The sequence below is a fragment of the Stegodyphus dumicola genome, chromosome 5, assembly GCF_044657685.1.
Source record: "Stegodyphus dumicola isolate Sdum_Otavi_A_Nest chromosome 5, ASM4465768v1".
Taxonomy (NCBI): Eukaryota; Metazoa; Arthropoda; class Arachnida; order Araneae; family Eresidae; genus Stegodyphus; species Stegodyphus dumicola.
Genome location: NC_140772.1, coordinates 116,104,484 through 116,124,524, shown reverse-complemented (window position 1 = coordinate 116,124,524; position 20,041 = coordinate 116,104,484). Strand labels below are relative to the sequence as shown.

General features: G+C 33.0%; 1 protein-coding gene across 2 annotated transcripts in view; it reads left to right on the top strand.

The window, feature by feature from the left end:
* The window catches only part of IA-2 (tyrosine phosphatase IA-2), a 991,654-nt gene that overhangs the window by 394,440 nt on the left and 577,173 nt on the right, over positions 1-20,041 (top strand). For both annotated transcript variants that reach the window (XM_085816984.1, XM_085816983.1), the window contains exons 6-8: positions 915-1,353; positions 6,438-6,595; positions 8,071-8,209. In XM_085816984.1, the coding sequence (XP_085673110.1) occupies positions 915-1,353; positions 6,438-6,595; positions 8,071-8,209 (736 nt within the window). The remainder of the gene's footprint in view (positions 1-914; positions 1,354-6,437; positions 6,596-8,070; positions 8,210-20,041) is intronic.

The following is a 20,041-nucleotide window of genomic DNA, read 5'->3' as shown; positions in this document are numbered from 1 at the left end:
AATTGGTTTCTGCGTCTGAGATTTTAAACGAAGAATGAATTTAAAAGTTGCAGATGGTATTTCTGATTTTGAATAATAAATTATTGACAGCAATTTTTATTGCAAAACATTTGCTTTCTTTTAATTCTGTATCGAAATTGTTCTAAAAATATGTAAACATCCTCTCTATCTTGAAAGATATGTTATCTAAGTAACTTTCTGTTGTTTCTATTTGCTAGCAATTATTTATCAATTATTATTTTATTATTATTGAAAAAAGAGTTTTTTATATCCATAGTGATTACTTTCTGCTTTAATTAAATCTTCTGTATTAAATGGTACTTCAGCACTTCAGTACTTAAAGCGGTGTGTAGTCTAATTTAAATTCAGCGATTCAAAGACTAATAAATATCCGTAATCTGCATAAGGACTCAAATTTAGCGCCACCGCGAATTATGATTTCAATTGCGAACGAAGACTTATCGGAGCAATGTTTCGTATGAAATTGCATACTGCGAATTCAACTATAGAAAAATTTAATGTAATTGTGTTATAATTAAATTAAACGATACTATGCTACCAAAGTATATGTTATGCACCCCATTAAAATATCTTTTAACATAACATAACATAACATTAATGTTCACAAAAATTATCAGTTGTGCATAAAATTAATTTAGAAGTAGCAGATTATATTTTGCATTTGAAATACTAACCTGCGGCCAGAAAATTTTATTCCCAAACATTTTCTTTTTTAATTCTTTATCGGAAATTGCTCTAAAAATGCATATACATTTTCTCTGCAGTAGTATGACAAATAGAAATACATATAACACACCATTATTTAAACTGCGCTAAAATGCACTACAAATATATCCTGTTTCTTTTAATCAAAATGCCTTGTTATATCGAACGCTTTCTGTCTTTTTCTGTAGACACCAGTGATCAAAACTGATTTGTCTTCCGATATGAATCAACGCCCAGCATTTACAGAGGGTGGAATGGAATGGTTACCAGTCAATGAAGACAGTGATTTAGCATCAGACGATGTAGTAGATTCCTATGAGAAAAAAAGAGTTCGATTGCCAAGTCATACAATAAATGAAGTCGCGGATGTTGAGGAGGAGAATAGAGACGAAATACCTTCTTTTCCAAAAAGTGTGTATCAACCCATAGATAGTGCTGGAAACCATGATGAAAATTCTTACGAGAAGCCGACATTTGGAATATTTCCTCAAGATGATGAAGATGAAAATTTCCGTTGGAACCCTAGGTTTACAAGTTCCATTGATGTCAGCCAACTGCCGTTTGCAAACAGAGGAGAAACCAAAGGCATTTCAAAATCAGATGTTTCAGATAATAATAGTCTGAGTGGTAAGTTCTATTTTTTTTCTTTTTGTGATATTCAGTAAATTTTCGTTCAGTCTACATTCATAAACGCGAGCTGGACTATCGTGACAGATACTCATATGAACTTTGAATTACATTCTGTACTGATACTAAAATTATCTTTATTTTCATAAAAGGTGATATTTTTTAAAGGAAACGATCAATATGTATTCATTCCTTCACGGAATGAGTAAAAGGCAAAGCTAGACATCGTTATCCAACTGATGATGTCAAAAGATGTCATTCACATGTATGCAAATGCTTGCACATGATACTTTTCCTCGCAGTCAAAGGGATTTTTAAACAAACGGCACTTTTTTCCCCATATCAGTCTAAATGGTGAAGATTTAAAAAATAATATAATAAATAAAATGATAGGATAAACTTAGGTTTCTATTGTTAATACACATTTTTAAAGGTTCAATCAGTCAGGTTATGCATGAAATAAAAATGAAAAACTTGAAACATTGTTGGTACAAATTTCCAAAATTCAAAGCAATTTGGATCACTTACAGTTAAAAGTTCCTTATATTTGATTTTCAGTGTAATATGGTACTGTAGGTATGTAATTTTTATTTGGATTTCAAGCGAGCAGCGATTAAGATCTTGGAGGAGAACAAAACTAAAAAAGGATTTATGAAAAGATCAGCATTATGTTTATCATCTTGAAAATCACTAAACTTAGAAATGAATAAATCCAGCAAAATGGATATTAAACTTTTAAATCTCTCATAGTCCGAATCATTATTGACTTTAGTAGCTAGTTTTTGTATTTCTGGGAAATGTGTTAATCTTTTTTTTCTGCAAAATCAGCACAAAAAAGCAAACGTTTGTTCACAAAAGAAGATATATGACCCACTGAAATAGGAAAATACAATATTTTCCCTGTAATCCTTAAATTTGAAGCAAACCTAAATCATATGCCCAATCTTTATTCTGAGCAGCAAGCATTCAGTGGGCAGTTCATTATTTTCTTCCAAATATTTTAAAACACGCTCCCTCAAATTCCAAAATCTCGCGAGTGCACTTTCTGGGAAAAGCCAGCGTACTCTTCAATAAAGCAATAATCCTCCATTCCTGAAAAAGCTCACGAAATAGTCGTCGATTCCTATGTGAACTGTGGGAAAAAAAATTGTAAATCAGTCTACTCTCCATGAAATGCGAGTAGTATATTACGTACAGGAAACCTAATATTCATCTATTGTTTTTTCGCACGAAGTAATAAAATGTACGATACGAAATGGCCCCTATATTTTTAAAGTTCTAAAATATTCATATGATGGTGTTTCATATACACACATCATACACACACACAAACTGTAAATAATTTTTATGCAGGTTCCTGACGTATTTTAGAAAAGAAAGAATACAAAATAGAAAACTCCAATATGGCGATATTAAGAATTAATTGAATTAAAAAACATAAAAGCATAACATTTTGTTCAGTGATATAAGAGGAGCATAAATTATGGACTATAAAGCTAAAAGGGTGCTGGATGATGATTCTCCACACCCAAGATTTGGCGATTGGGTCCCCTAAAACCCCAGTCACCCTTTAAAAGGGGGAGTGTATAAGGTATTTCTCCCGCCTTTTTAGCGTGCCTTCGTGGTGTAGTGGTCTGCATGCTGGACGTATTCCAGAAGTCCGCGGTTCGATTCTCAGCGAAGGCGTTGCTCATCTTTCATTTTCCCTGCTTCCAAATTACCTAATGTCTCTACACTGGCACCCTAACTAAAAGGGTGTTGGATGATGGATCTCCAGACCCAGGATTTGGTGATTGAGTCCCCTAAAAACCCCATTCGCCCTTTAAAAGGTGGAGTATATAAGGTATTTGTCCCGCATTCTTGGCATGCCTTCGTAGTATGGTGGTGCGCACGCTCGGCGCGTATTCCAGAGGTCCGTAGTTCGATTCCCGGCAAAGCCGTTGGTCATTTTTCATCTTGCCTGCTTTTCAAAAAAAAAAAAAAAAAACACCTAATCTCTCTACAACATAATATAAGATTTTCTGAATAAATTTAATTCGGTCTAGCAAATATAATAAAATTTGATTATAATTTCAATGTATAAGAGTTTAGTTTTCATTTTCTTAACTTGCGAAGGTAAAATTCGTTTTTAAAGTAGCAGGTGAAATTATATTTGCTAGAGTTGATCAGTAAGTGTTGTCGATTACTGCCACCACTTCTGAGAAGGCCAAAATACAGATATGTCAGGCCTTCAGAAGGAAAAAAGTAGAAGTAGAATAAGCGATAAAATACAAGTCGAAAAGAAAAAGAATTTAATGAACAAATAATGTCGCGGAAGGAAATTTTAGGTAAGGAAAGTGGGGCTCAAAAGAGCCGGTAGCTGTGCCTTAATACACATGGAGGAAAGATTTTCACCATTCAGTATTAGATTCATAATTTTATTAGCATTATTCAAAGAATCGTGAAATACAAACTCACGATAATACACGTTTTTATTGAAATAATTCATTTTTATATTAAGATATCGGTATTTGAATCATTAATATAAGCTTATTTAAACATGGGACAGTTGATTTCAGGAATATCGTCGTTTCACTAGCGGAAGGTTTTATTAAAAATTATATGATAAGTGCACATAACCAACTTCATTTACTTAAAGAAATCTGAACGTTACGAAGGAAGTTGGTAGAGGGAAAATTTGTGAAAACAAAATAGCTAAAAGTTCAAAAATCTTCTAGTAGCTTCAAAACGCTCATAAAGAATCTTAACTCTTAATGTCAGCTGCGAAAATATTAAAAAAAAAAAAAAAAAACACTTTAGCCGCACAACGGTTATAGCGATTAGTGAAAGGCCCGAGTTCGAATACCTGAATTTTTAAATTCAGGTATGCCTATTTTGCGGCATAGGGGCACTCAAACTATGCAGCGAATCGGAAGTCCTCTCGTTTGGTTTGCTGGTAGGGGAAGAAGGACGGGAGACCTTCGAAAACGTCCTCACGAGGTGCTCTTCTTGAAAATTTTGGGTAGAATTGAACTAAGTCCTACAGTCAGCAGCGTGCTGCCCCAGGCTCTTGCCGACGACAAGCGCAATATTGCCTCCTTGCCGTTGGCTTGTTTTGTTATCAGACAAACGAGATTAGACAAAACAACAGCAACAAAAGAGTTTTGCCTTTAAAAGGTCAATAAGCATATCATAATTTAAAACAGACTGATTTCTATTGTGAATTCTTTATACTTGAGTGAAACCTAGATGCTCAGTAATGGAATCGATAGCTGAAAGATCAAGTCTGTATAAATTATAGTGCTTTGAATGAACCAAGAGGAGTTAGAGATGATTAGGGACTTTTATATTAAAACGTTTGAAGTTTATTGAATAAAATATGATCACCAAATGCCTAAGAAGGTTTCACATCAGTAAATGTTGATCGGATTATCGAATTATTGTATATTATATTGGCCGGCTTAGGAAAAGTTTCGTTTCTGAAAAAGGATTAGTGATCATTTCTAGAAATAAAGTTACATTTAGAAGCATGTATTAGCTTGCTTTAAACATGAGCAATCTAGCCCTTAATATTCGAGGCATCATCAATAATAACAAAAGTTTTTTTTTTCTTTTTTGGTAAATATTATTCGAAAATATAGGAAGAGATGCAAAAATCGTACATCCTCAGGATATATGTAATTAACTATCCAGATAATATGTAAAACTTATGAATTACATTTTTTGATTTAATGATTGCTCTGTCAGTCTGGATTCCGAGTTCTAAATGCCTCTTCAATTGGTCTACGAGTAACTTCTGGAGCCCAATATGTGAACAGTATCTATGCCGTTTATTCTTTTATAAGTTAGATTCCATGTTACTCATTGCATCTGCAGCAAACAAATTAAAGAATTCTGTAGAAAGAATTATAAATATATTATTTATGAATTATTATTAATTATTTATAATTTCCAGATTGTAAAAATAGAAAAAAGGGTTTATGAGCAGTAAGCTTGCATCGAATTTTGCAAAGCCGTCCTCAAATGAAAACAAGACTTCTGGATTTTAAAAAGTTCTGTTAGACGAGTGGTCGTGAAAACACGCGCAGGTCAAATGCGTAAACGGTTATGTAATGATTATGTAATGATTAGAAGAACTAAATTTTCTAATCCTGGATGTAGTGCTTGGATTTTAAAAAGTACGATTTCAAACCAGATATGCCAGATACCTCGTTAAACAGATTTTGTAACACAGTAGTTATTACTTTTCAGAAATGAAACTGAAATTTTGATTTGCTTTTGCATATGATTAGTACTTTTTATAAATTGAAGTGACTCATCAAAGGAAACTGATCAGGATTTCGAGATGTTCAGACATACATGCATAGTGAGAGAAGTAAAATAATTCAATGTTATCTGTTTAAAATAGATTTAAGTCGTGTGATTATATGGTACGGGGAAATATCATGGAAAACCATGTGCAGAAAAACAGAAAATTTATTCTGTTTCAAAATATACAGTTAACCAGATATTTGTATTTTATTAAATATTCTTCTGGATGTTAACCTTTTTACTTTAACTGAGAAAAATCAAGAATCTTAAAGGAAAACATAAATAATATTACCATTCCTATTATATTACCATACCTATTATATTATATTACCTATTATATTCCTATTATATTTCCTATTATATTCCTATAATATTACCAAGTCCTTTCATTCTTCTTCTGATTTTCTGAATAATTTTATACCAATGTATGCATTTTTGCAAATGTGCAAATTGGTATAAATATTTCTTAGACCAAAATTACATATCTTAACGAAAGTTAAAACATGCCAATTGGTTTAATTTCTTTTCAAACGCTGCACTGAATTTTTCATGCATGGAAAAGTGAAAGCATTTACTTTCCATGAAAAGTGAAAGCATTTACTTTCCATGAAAAGTGAAATCATTTACTGTAAATTACCTTGAAAAGTCAAAGTATTAATTCTATACATTTACAATTTATTGACACTTATGATGTAAAACAGCATTACGATTTACTGATAATCTTATAGTTTTTGTTGCTTAGTATATTATTATTCTGAAAGAAATATTATTAAGTAATTTGTTTTCTTTTGTAGATGTTATTGAAGATGATTATTTAGAAGATCAACTATATGCTATCTTGCCTGCTAATAATGGGTTGCCTACGTTTACAAGAGATATGCGCTATGATACAAAGAAGCCAGGCCCAACATATATGCTCCACGAAGACGAAGATGGTGATACTTCAAATGATGTAAATGTTCTGTTTATAATTCATCAAAATAAAGTTATCGAATACGATAGTAAATTTAGACTAATTAAAATGCAATTTGGGGATGATTCATCATCACAAAATAGCCTTTCAAAAAAAGTTTCTTAAATTTGTCTCAATTGGAAAAGAAGTGTTTCTCTACATTTTGCGTTTATATATATTATAAATTAAATATATTATTACTATAAATAAATTTAGTTCATATTGCTATTATGTTTCGACGGCAAATTATTATTAATATGCAAAAGAATAAACTTTTAAAGATGCTCTTGAAGGAGGGAAATTAAATGAATATATTACATTTTAATTTGATAAGAGTTAAAGAGAGGAATATTTCGTTACAGTAATTTTTAGCAATACATTTTATAATAGTGTATTTTATATTGTATTATCTGTTTTTTCACAAATCAAATTTTATATCACGGTAACAATTTCTCTTCTGTTTTGTTCAAGGAGAATACCAATTTAAATCTTATGAATGTATTTTTGAATTACCTAAATTTCGTTCATATTTTTTAATCAAACTCTGTATAATGAAATAGATCAATGATTTTGCTTAGATCTGATTCAAATTCCGTATTTGGAAATAAAGTTAAACATTTATTAGATTATTTTTGAAATTATGACGATTAGTCCTTCAGTGTTATCAAAAATATAAAAACTAATTACTAATTCTTAAATTTTGCATAGCAACACTAAACGAGAATTTTCGCTGTGCTAGAGATAGAAGAAAGGTGTAAAAAATCCTTTTATTTGACTCAAAAGTGAACCAATGGCTAAACTAATTAAAACGAAGACATGTAAGTTAGTTAGTTTAACGGCTTCACAATCAGAATGACGCGCAAGCTGGCTCTAAGGTCAGCGTAACAAACCTGATAGCTCGACGCAGAAGAATATTATTCGCAAGGGAATCAAATTAGCAACATGTCCTTCAGCCCTTAAAGCTTCCTTTAAATGCTCTCTTCTTTTTACCTCATTTGAATATCGCGTGAGCAAGAAATTTACATTATGACAGAAAAATCGAAATGAGGAAGATAGGAAAGCTGTTTTAACACAAAATAACACGTTAAAGAACTTAAATGGGATCTTATAACTACTATGAAGAAATGCAGTTATCTAATATTCTTAACATATCCCACTGTTTTAAGTCCTGAAAGCCATAGTTAAGTCATGCATTCAAAAGCAAATGCATTTGTTTGAAAAACCTTATGAAAAATGTGCTTATTTAAAAAGTGAAAAAAATTAATCAGTCCTTGCTATTTCTGGTCTGTGCTACAGAATTGAAAAGATTTTATTACGGCGACTAAATAAAATATGTTGACAGAATTATGTTGCACCTGGCTTTATAAAAATGAAAGAAAAATACCAAATGCATATTACTGCTGACATGTATTTTAGAGGAGCGAAAAATCTCACTGTTATTTCTATGTTATTTCAATTTATTATTTTCTTCGCAGATGACAGAGCAAGACATCAACGCTTATATCGCACGACTATCAAAGGCCTCGAGCAAAAAACAGTTGCTTTCTGTGTTACGACCACCTGTTGGAGAACAGAAATCGTCCAAAATGTCATTGCCAAGCCGAGAAGTAATAGGTAAGTGTCCAGAAGTTGAATTTAGAAACTGACGTGCTTATAATTGCTCACTTATGGCACTATTGTCGCTCTTGCAATGCTCTCTTTTTACGTTTAGCAATTTCAGTGCTCCCTACCTATGAAAACAGGCGGGAAGCATTGGAATTGCACTTCAAGTTTGGGAAACTGCCGTCAGAATAAAACTGCCTGTCATTTTTTTAGGAAGAGCATTTCTTGTACATTCCATACCATAACAAGGGATCCAAAATGGCTGTCCAGAAAAAAATCTATTTTACTTTCCACTCAGTTCCCTGCTTTCGCCTTTTCACTTAGAGAAGAATGATTTCGCTTACACTTAATCTAAGCATTTTAAAAATGTTTCTCTTTTCCATAGCATTTCAGGATAATCAGAATTATTATGTGCCTGATGAGATTCCATTACAATGAATGTTGTTATGTATTATTGTTATGAATGCAATTCATTGCATTCATGATGTAATTCATTTTACAGTTCATTGTTATGGATATAAAGATGTTAACATTATTCTTGTATGAAGAAAATGTATCTATATAGTATTGATTTTCGCTGCAAGTTTATCTTTTTATAATGTAGATCGTGCCACTGTTTTTTTAAATTTATGAATTAAATGCTGCACCATATATAAAAATCCTTTCCTATCAATTTATTCTTCTTTTTCACAAATCACAATAGTGATATATCAGGCTGTTGTGAAAACTACATAAGAACCGTCTTATATTGATTGCAGTTATGACTCATAATACATGGATAGATGCAATTAAACAAAGGAATGGAACTATCTACTAGTCCAAAAACTTTCAATCAATATGCAATAGTAATGATTATTAGAAATAGAGCTAGAATTAATGCTAAGAAATATTTTTAATTTACCAAGTGGAATAATATAAATATTAGCATGACTGAAGTGAATATTGTGCTTATACGTGTAAGTTTTTAAAAGTTAATTTAATTCATGCACATAAAGCGCATATAGATTACCTGTTAATGTAAGGTAAAAAAGGTTTTACGGAAAGTGCACGTTATGCATTTTCTCTCGTGCCGAAATGAGGCATTAGTAAGTTGTAAAATAGAAAATTTAGCGTTTTCATTTCGGTATATTCATTAATGAAGGCAAATATATTACGTTCTGAATAGATTAAAAATTAATTTCTAATATCAACTAGCAAAAATTCAAAAGAGCACTAAATCTGAAAACTTTTAATCTTTATTTTTCAACTGTTGTCTATCTGATATACATACTTACAATAAACTCGCGAGTGATCGGGGTAACTTAGGGTGATCAGAGTCACGTTCTTTTTGCCCCAGATCATGGTTAATTTGATAGCAATTAAAATGCATATTAAAAGAGAATAATCTACACTCATGTCCATAAATTAAAGATAATTCGGAGTCACGCGGAAATCGAACTCTAAAATAAATATATCACCTGTAAAATCACTACACACATCTTCAAGAATCATATGCAAATTTCAGGAAGTAACCAGATGACACCGATGATACGTCACAATGACGAGAGTGTAAGAGAGTCATATATAAGGAATACAGACAAAGAAGTAAAATTGTTCGCAGGCGCTTTATGAGCATTTCAGCGCAATAACCGAATAGTTATGACACAAAGGACGCATTTGGATGACTTTTTACGTGGTAGAATTATCGACCGTCTGGAATGTGGCGTACCCACCTGGAGGTATCAGACGAACTTGGAATTGCCCAGAGTGTCATCTCCAGGCTTTGGCAACGATTGCAAGATGATGGACAATGAGAGTTACAACGCCAAATGAGGACCTATATTTGGCAGTTACTGCCAAACGAAACAGGCGGAGCACAGCCTCAGACCTGTCTCGTCAGCTCTCTTCAGCCACTGGTACGACAATTTCAAGGCAGACCGTGTACAGACGCTTAGGGCAGATTCCTCTATATGCTCGTAGACCTGTCAGATGCGTTCCACTTACTGCAACTCACTGTCGCCTGCGGTTAGCCTGGAGTAGAGAGCATGCATTGTGGACACCGCAACAGTGGGCTTGTGTGATGTTTTCCGACGAGTCCAGGTTTAGCTTGCAGTCTTATTCTCGCCGGACTTTCATATGGAGAGCTCCAGGTACCCGTTACCAACAAGAAAACATCATTGAGCGACACCGTTGCTGTGGTGCAGGAGTGCTCGTTTGGGCTGGAATTATTCTGGGTTCCAGAACTGACCTGCATGTTCAAATTGGAACCATGACAAGCCAAATCTATCGGGATGTCATTCTGGAACAACATGTACGTTTGTTTCGGGGCGCCATGGACGCACAATTTGTGTTTATAGATGACAATGCCCGCCCTCCCCGTGCAAACATCGTGAGCGAATGCCTTCAATCGGAGGATATCACCCGTATGGACTGGCCAGCATTCTCACCGGACTTGAATCCAGTAGAGCACATGTGGGATATGCTTGGCTGACGAGTTGCAGCCCGTCAATCTCCTCCTACATGTCTACCGGAACTTCGGAGAGCATTGCTTTTGGAGTGGTGAAATATGCCCCAAGATAAGATCGATAATTTGATACTCAGCATGCCTAGGCGTTGTACGGACTGTATTGCATCGTCTGGGAGACATACAATGTATTAACAATCATACCAACCATGTAACATTGGTTTTTTGTAAATAGGTTTTTTTTCTGTAATTTGCTCCAGGGAGAAAAAATCGCTAATTTTTTTAATAATATCAAACATATGGCATCTTTTTTTGCTCTTTACCTTTTGTTTAATAAATAAGCTTTACAAATAAGTCAAATTTGTTTTGCTTCTAACTCTTCCTTTGCCTGATTTTGCATTATCCTTAATTTATGGACATGAGTGTAAATTAGCAGAATATACTATTAACAATTTAACTGTATTTATTAGCTCTCTAATTTGGAATATGAATTCATTCGGTTATGTAAATTAAGTTAGCATTCAAAACTAGAAAAGCACGCTCCAATAGAGAGAAAAAAAGTATTTTGATGAACACTGTATAATATAATATGCGACGCGTCAAGAAGGGGATGAAATCGCATATGCCCGTAACTTGCAACAGAATATGCAAATGATTAATAACTTTTGGCGGCCAGTGGTTGGATAGCTAGAGCTTCAGCGCATTGTAACAAATCATTCGGTTGAATAAAAGATCTCCAAATGCAGAAACACAAAATGGCAGGGGATAAGATAGTTCGATACAAATGTTTTAAATGCAAAAACGTGTTAAAATCATTTATAATATTGCATTACTTCTTTTAATGATATATAAAAGCAGAATTAGTTTACTCCTTTAATAATCATAATTTTCTGTATTTCATTTCATTTCTCGAAAGCATTTGACTGGCATACAAATTTGATTTGATTTTAAATCATAATAAGCAAATACATTTCCGTCTTGTAGCAGTACAGTTACGCAGTTCACAAAAAGGACAAGATTCAGGGTCTAATAATTTGTAGGTATTAATTCGATTTTGATGAATTTAATCTAAAATTTATAATTCCATTTAGCTACAATAATTTATATCAATATTGCAAAATTAGCTCGTATATCTTACTAAAATTGGAAACATGAGTATTTAGGAACTTTGAATTACCAATTTGTTTTTACATTTTATGAGATGTCAAGTAAGAAAATCATGCTACATTAGCATGGAGAAAGAGATGTATTCATACCAAGTTGCTAATGAAAAAGTATTAAAAACTTTGCACCGTGTACTTTTCAGCATGAAAGTTTTCATTCAGGAACGTTTATATTGAAAAATTTCACTAGGCTCGTGTGAAAAAAAAAAAAAAAAAAAAAAAAAAAAAGCGCGAAGGAGAGTTAGCAAATGTATGCTTGTACTCAACTGAAAGCAAATATAAAGTTTAAAAAAATTACCCCAAAGTGCCAAATGACAAAGTTATCTTGACGGTGAATAAAAATTTACTCGTGCTATTGATGGTTGGTTGGTTTGGCAGATTATGACAAAGCACACTAAGGCTATCCTGCCTAAGGAGAGGGATAACCTTCGTGGAGGACTTCCTAAGGAAACTCTCTCGTATACAAGTTAGCACGAAAAAACCACGAGAAGACCCATGCAACCCGCCCGTTTTTCAGGAAGTCGGAACTATCAGTGTTAAACGACCTGGTCGCTCGACCGCTGGTAGGCCCCGTAATATTAATTACTAGTGAAAATGTTAAAGGCGAATCAGAAATTATACAGCAGTATTTATTTTAATTACGCTATATATGAAATTAAAATTTATATATGAAATTAATTTATTTTAATTACGCTATATATGAAATTAAAATTTATATATGAAATTAATTTATTTTAATTTTACGCTATATATGAAATTAAAATAAAACTGTAAAAAGGAATTTGATGATAAGTTTGAAATGAATATCGTAAAACTGATGTTGTAAAAATGTAACATTAATTAAAATATGTCACTTTTGCTTTTTACAACGTCATTTGGTTGTAATCTATTATTTTGTAACGTCATCCCTTTGTAGATATTTTAGTAAATTTGCCGTTTCCTAAAACTTATCAGATTTGTCAAAAAACATTTTTTAATGTTTTTGACTTGCCATAGACAATGTAATTTTGTTGATCGTAAACAAGTATCATATTGTAGTGGTCTGAATATTTATTACCTTGTTAGTAAAAAAAGTATATCTTGTTATAAGCAGTTTCTGTCTATTGCTTGGTTTTGTTTCGTTTTGTTTCTCTTCAACATTTTTGAGATTTTGCAGCCGCATACAGATGCCATTATATTAGTATTATTACTATTACTATATTATTATTACAATTTTATTATAATAGCCATTAACATACTTATTTTAGTTGTAATTTGATAGTATAGTGTGAAGTTTCAGATAATAGCTACTGGCAATCATTATCTGTTGCACTAAACTTGCTTTTTTACGTCTTTGTACGAAATAAAGGATGTATTATAATCGCGAATATTTTGGGTACCATATTTCAACTAAGATATCCATTTTGAACCCTCTTGAATCCATTTGAAAGATGTTTTTGCTTCACATCTGTACGTACGGATGCAATGCGGTTTGGTTTGGTGTATGTGATTACGCCAAAGCCTCGAGGGCTATCTGCCTAAGGGAACGGATGCCTCCGTAGAGAATGTTTTGGAAACCTGGCTCGTATACACGTTACATATGAGGAAAATCATGAAACCACTCATGCAGCGAGCCCGTTCGCGAGATTCTAATCTCGGACCGAACTATCATCAGTGTTCAGCGATTTTACCGCCCAGCTGCTGGTGTGCCGTACGAATGGAATAAAGGACTCATTTTTATCAAAAACGGGTTGTATAAAATGAATTTAAAATGGATATAGAAGAGATTCTTTTCTTGACGTCTGTACGTGAGTAAGTACGTACGTATGTATATATCTCCCATAACTCTAAAATGAATAGCCATAGAGCGTTGAAATTTTATATATGGGACTGCTATACGGGACACTAACTGAACATCTTCCTGTTTCGTTGAAATCGGCCGAACCAAACATATACAGGGTGCTTCAATAAATCGATAACAAACTTTCAGGAGGGACAGAGTACATCTAAACGATGGAACAAGATGTAGCAATTAATGATCAGAAATACTTTCGTAGCGATGTAGTGACGACAAAAAACACAAGAAAGGAAGGACATGAACAAGTGAGAATAATGTTTCTTATGCTACACTTAGTGTAGCGGAAACCAATAAATAAAAACAAAAAAGAGACAACCGTCATCAAAGAAGGTGTTCGAAATTATGACCCCGGACTGTGGTGCAGGAACCGTATGTCATGGATCTTCCATGCATGTATGCAGATCTTCCGGGCGCTTGAGATATGAGGCCTGCATCACGGTCCGGATTCGTGATTTCGAACACATGACGTTCTCTGTTTTTGTTCTTATTTGTTGGTTTCTCCTGTACTAAACGTAATAAAATATATTTTATCACACTGTTCATGTCCTTTCTTTCTTGTGTTTTGTGTCGGTATTGTGTAGAAGGCATTTTCGACCATGGATTGCTATGTGATTTTGCATCATCTAGGGGTACTATATCTCTCCTGAAAGTTTGTAACCGAATTCCTCTTCCTACTATTTTTGTATTTTAATATTTTTTTGAAATATTCTTCTGGTTTTAAAATAGTTTATTGATTGATGTTTTCTGTAGGAAAATTTTTGGTCTTTACTGGTTTTGATTTTATTTTTCCCATGTCTTTGGGAATTAGGTTCTGAATTTCTTATTTTTTTGTCTACAATTGATCAATTTTTAAGCATATTGCGCAGAAATAATATTGGGATATTTTTATTTTTTTAAACTATGTGATATAGTATTATATATATAATTCTGTATTTTTATTCTTATTTGTTAGTAAATTGTTATTTTTTGCTTTAAAAGTGGTTGAATTATGGTGTTCTTATGTCCCGGTTAAGAGCTTTATCCCTTTAGTCAATTTGCATTCAAATTAGTTGTAGAATATCAACAGTTAAAAATGTTTATATGACACTAGTCCTAACGATGCCTCCATTTGTTAAATATGAAACTCTTAATAGAATAGTAAATTCAGTTAGTGCACCAACTCCAGAGTCTTTTTGCCCGGTGAGGCCAAGCATTAACTTTTCATTTTGTGCACCGAAAATTTGGTCTTCTGCCCATTGTCCGAATTGCTTGTTTTCGCGTTCAAACTCTAATTTTAACTGTAAACAAATCTTTTTTATCTCCTTTTAACTGTGTTTGGTGTTTTAAGGTTTTTCTCTCTTTTACAATTTCTGATGAAGAAGTTTTGAACTTTAATCTGTCTTTGCCATCCTGCGAAATGAGAACTGAATTGATTAAATAAAAAATATATCTCTAATGAAATTCAAGCAAATAAGTTTAAATGAAGTGCAGCGAAAAATGTACATAATTTAATAAGCCGTACAGGAAAGTCATATGTGGTGTCCACATCACATATTTTCATACTATATCGATTACGAGTTCCGTACCAAGCAGTATATTGCAAACAAAAATATAACTGCTCTTTAATCATCTTTTATGCAAGCCAGTCTTTATACTCGCGAATTATGTTTTTAAAGACATGGCTTTCTGAAGTGAAATTTCACATTTATATGTAGAATTTTGAAAGCATTTCAGGCATTTCGGAAAACTTAACAAGAGAAAGCATCTAGAAAAACCCTATAAAATGTCATGTATAGCTTTAGATGGAAAGCGTGCTGAAGGAAAATCAAATTTAAAACTGTAAATGCACTTCCTTCCAATTTTTGGTTTCATGCATTAAGTTCTAAAATTTTGCAGATGCACTTTTAAGCTGCTTTCGCATTTCTGAAGAACCTAGCTGTCTGTTATATAACATGAGACAAAATATTGCGCCGCTAATTTATGTACGTATGCCGCAATATATGTCATTTAAATTGAAATTAATACTATAATAACATAAATATCTACAACAGGTGACACTTAACATGAATAAAGGACTAGGAAATGACCTTCGAACAAAAATTAGTTTTTTATTTAATTTATGAGGACCTAAGCGTTGAATGTATTTTGAGAAAAAAAGGCCAAATTAGAAAAATATACTAGAGATCAATTAATTATCGGGCCGGATAAAAAAAGGCATACTTTCCACTTAATCAACGTCTCATCAGCAAGCCAATAAAGGATGCTAAAACTGTGAGTAAAGCTGTTGTTTTCTATTCTGGTTCATTAAACTATTATTACATCATTTGTTTTCTAGCGCCTCTTAAATCATAATTAACAATGAAAACGAGAAGTTAATTGATAAAAGATTCTAGTAATTTGATTACAGTTCTTTTCTTTTCAATACATGTATACATGTCAAGTATTTTTTGTAAAGCTGGAGGGAAGGAAGCTTTAAATTAAAAAGGAAGGGGGAAGCATCATTTAAAGGGCATTTTTAGATGATTTTTTTCACCTTTAATTCAAAATGGAAGTCGTTTTTAAAAATCTTTTATCGCACGATTCGAAACAAAGTGGATGGGCGTTGAAAACATATCCGGTAGCGTTGTGGCCTAATTAACCAGACAACATTCTTCAGTGCTTAGCAACAGCGCTCAAAGAAAATGCGCTTTTCACTTTTATATTAAATTGTTTATTAGTTTTTTCCATTCTTTTTCGAAAAGTATTTCTTTTGTATTTAAAGTAGACCCATGGATAAAAAAGACGATTGAGAAACATTTTGCTACATAGGAAGGAACCTGCAACATTCATTTAAAGAAAATGTGAAATTCAGTGTATTAGAAAGAGAATATTTACTACATTAAATAGCTCTCAGTTATGTAATTTGAAGTGAGAAAAGTAAAATTCAAACGTGTTTTACGGAATCAACGTAATGTATTAAAACCCGAGTATTTGTTGTTGTTTTTATTATTTTGTAACTTCCCAGGATCTTTCGAGTATATACTTGGCACCTTCGACCTGGGTTCAATTTCCAATGAACGGTTAATTGCGCGGCTTTTCCGTGATTCTACCCCATACGTAAAATGAATTCGAGCTAGTTACCGCTAGAAAGTTATAAGGTATTTTCTCCCTTCTTTCTGCTTGCATTCGCGGTGTAATTAGAAGCGAATTTCGAATCCCGGGAGGGCAAAGCGGATTTCTTCAACTTCCTGATATCCAAGAATTCTAAATCATTCGGGGTGCTCGAACAGAAAAGTAGTGAACGATAATTCGCCACCACCAGGATTTGCCGATTGAGTCCCCTAATCATCAGTCGCCCTTTAAAAGGGAGAGTATATAAGGTATTTTCTTTCTCCTTTTCCGTGTTCTTTCACGGTGTAATTGGAAGCATCCTCGATGCGTATTCGAGAACTCCAGAGTTCGAGTCTCGGTTATAGCAATGCACATTCGTCACGTCTCTGGATTTAAAAAAAAAAAAACCTATTGACTCTAAAAAGTTTTTCACGAAAGCTTCGGTTCTTTCAATGATATGTATTGGTATCTTGAGAAGCATGTTCTAAAACTGGTCGTATAACTGTGGTAACTGTTGATACCGTATAAGAGCATCCAAGCTGTGATTTCTCGTGTGAGGTGTAATTCAGTAAGTTAAGTCTACGAGTACCTTTGTTTTCTTCATTAGGGCTTAACGTGATGCTCGTGATCGCGATGCTAAGAATACATCTCAAAATGTTTTTTTTTTTTCTGCAGTATTTCAAAATTTAAATTAATTAGAGGATGATATATCTGAAAATGCTTATAAGTGTGATTTAGCTAATTGTGGACTTTGATGGCTTTATACAGAATTTATAAATCTTGGAAAAATTACGAAAAGAGGATAATCGATGAAAAATGAATTCGACAAATCTTGTACTTGTTTCACCGTGAATAATATTTTTATCCGTAAATATACCTATCCAACTGGCATCCAGTTCATTTTCACTATCAGTTAGGGTTAAGGGAATAGGTGTTATCATAATAGATCTGTGTAACACGTTTTAGCTTATTTTGTAACATTACTGAAGAGAGTGACCATATTTAAAGACCAGTTCTGTTTTACAGGAAATCCTTAGATCTTACAACAGCTTTAGATCTTAACTTTGCAACTTTAGACTTTAAAAGTTTTGTCAACATTGTTTTACAGCGGAAGTTATGAAATATTTAATTCAAAAGTACTAAATAAGAGGGAGTCAAGGTTTTGCTAGTTTTTTTTAATATTGTATTAATAACGTTCACTTCACTTTGGAACTTTAGTTAAAAGCATTTGTATACCGGCAAACTAAGTATACAAACCTGCAATATTTGTCTCTCTTTACATTTTCAGCTCCTTTTAACAATGAGAACGGCCTGTTTATGAAAAGTTTTGTTTTAAATTTTGACTCAGATTTGTGCAACTTTAGTTAGAAGCTAAATGCGACGAAAAATCATCCGCCAGCTCTTACGATTTACTTTGGTAATTTGGCTTTACTAGCAGCCTAGCTGCATAAGAAAGGAATGCAACATCAGTTCTAAAATTAAACAAAATTTCAGGAGTTAGAATTAAATAATATACTAACAATGGCAATCTCTTAAATTACAGATTAAAATAGTTACTGAGTAATTCGAATGTACAAATGATTTGTTTCTTAAAATATTTAAGCTACAAGCTTGTTTGGTTTGTAAGATTAACGGCATGCAGCAGATTATAGGAAGGCTGTCTGAGGTAGACCAAACCCTAATTTGCGATACTTCGAGGTATGCTTATTTATTTACATATAACAAACAAACAGGACCTGTTAATGGACCTGTCAAATAGTTTGTTTTATTAATTTTACCAATGAATCGCTTCATCCAACCAGTTATTCTCAAAAATTTTCTTAAATTACTATATTTTGAGATGTCTATTACCCTTTTCGCAACGTGCACACAAATTCATAAATATCATTTAATGTTCGTGCGGTATTCTAAGTCTTCTTCAATGACAGGTTATCAGGTTCAATGTTCCGCCTTACTTGCTTTGGGAACATTCAAGAACCTGACTCGGAACAGGGAGCTTACTAAAGCTATGTTCAATAAATGTGGGAAGTAGACAAGATACACAGGAAGGGTATACGAAACCCTTTATTTTTCACTCTTTACAATAATTTCCGGACTTCGGAATACAGAGACCAACCACTTGTGGTCTGAACGTAAGAATATAAAAATATTAACTAAACTCTAACTTAACTTCGGAACAATAAACTACGTGGAAGATTGGCCGTATATTAACAGGAAGCCGTATGTAGTACAGAGAACTGTTAACACTACAATACGTTTAAAAATTATCAAGAGGATTAAACCTCTGGCCTGGAAGGCAACCAGCAACCGAGTAAAACTGCTAAGGCAAGCGGCCTGCTTCTACTAACTCCTTCCTCTCTCTTGCTTGGCAAAAAGCCACAACTTAAGTACTTGGCGTTCGCCAACAAATTTGCATAAATAAGTTAAAGCTTTTAATTCTGGCTGGAAGTAGAAAATAAGAAGTGATAGTAAAGATTTAAAATAAAATAAACGTTAGTAAAACTTAAGATCCTTACATACTTCCCGCCAGAGTTAATTAGTTTGAAACTGAGGTCTAAAACGACCTTGTTGAAACCTTTTAGCTCTAGAATCTAACGCGAGGTTAATCTTTTACAAATATTCCTCACCAGAAAATAGAAATTAAAAAAAAAATGTTTTTACATTATCAGCTCCATGGACAATTACTTTTCATCTGTACTGCATCTAAACAGGAGCTTTTAGTTGAAATCTGGTTCCTTCCAGAGATCTGGAAGGAAAACTAGTTTAATGAAATGTTACACAATTAAATGGCAAGTCACATGAATATTTATATTTCTCTTAACATTCTTATTTCATTCATGACTTTATTTTAATTATCTCTCCCCGTGCTCTCAGACATGTGTTGTAAAAGAAAACACCGAACACGCATGTGTTTATGTATTAGTGTTCAACACTGCCTCCTACAATCAAAACACTAACTTGTTAAAATTCAACATAACAAGACCTCGTAACACACCCTATCTTCATCTCTAAACCCTGAGGTACTATTCTGAAAGTGGCTAACTCTGAAGAGTAGCGTCAGAGAGCCTAACTACATTCATTCAACCTTTAACACATATTTACAATACTTTTCTCTTTTTTTTCAGTCACACGAATAAGTTTAAAATTTTTGGCATTACTTTCACTTTTACCATATCACAGTATTTCTTAACATTTAAAATAACAGTTCACATTGTATATAAGAACATATTAACATGCCGTTAATTTTACGCAATTTAAAACATACATTAGTAGTACATTGTTAATTTCTATTCTTTTCCAAGCAAGTGTCAATTCTTCTACATTGAAATACT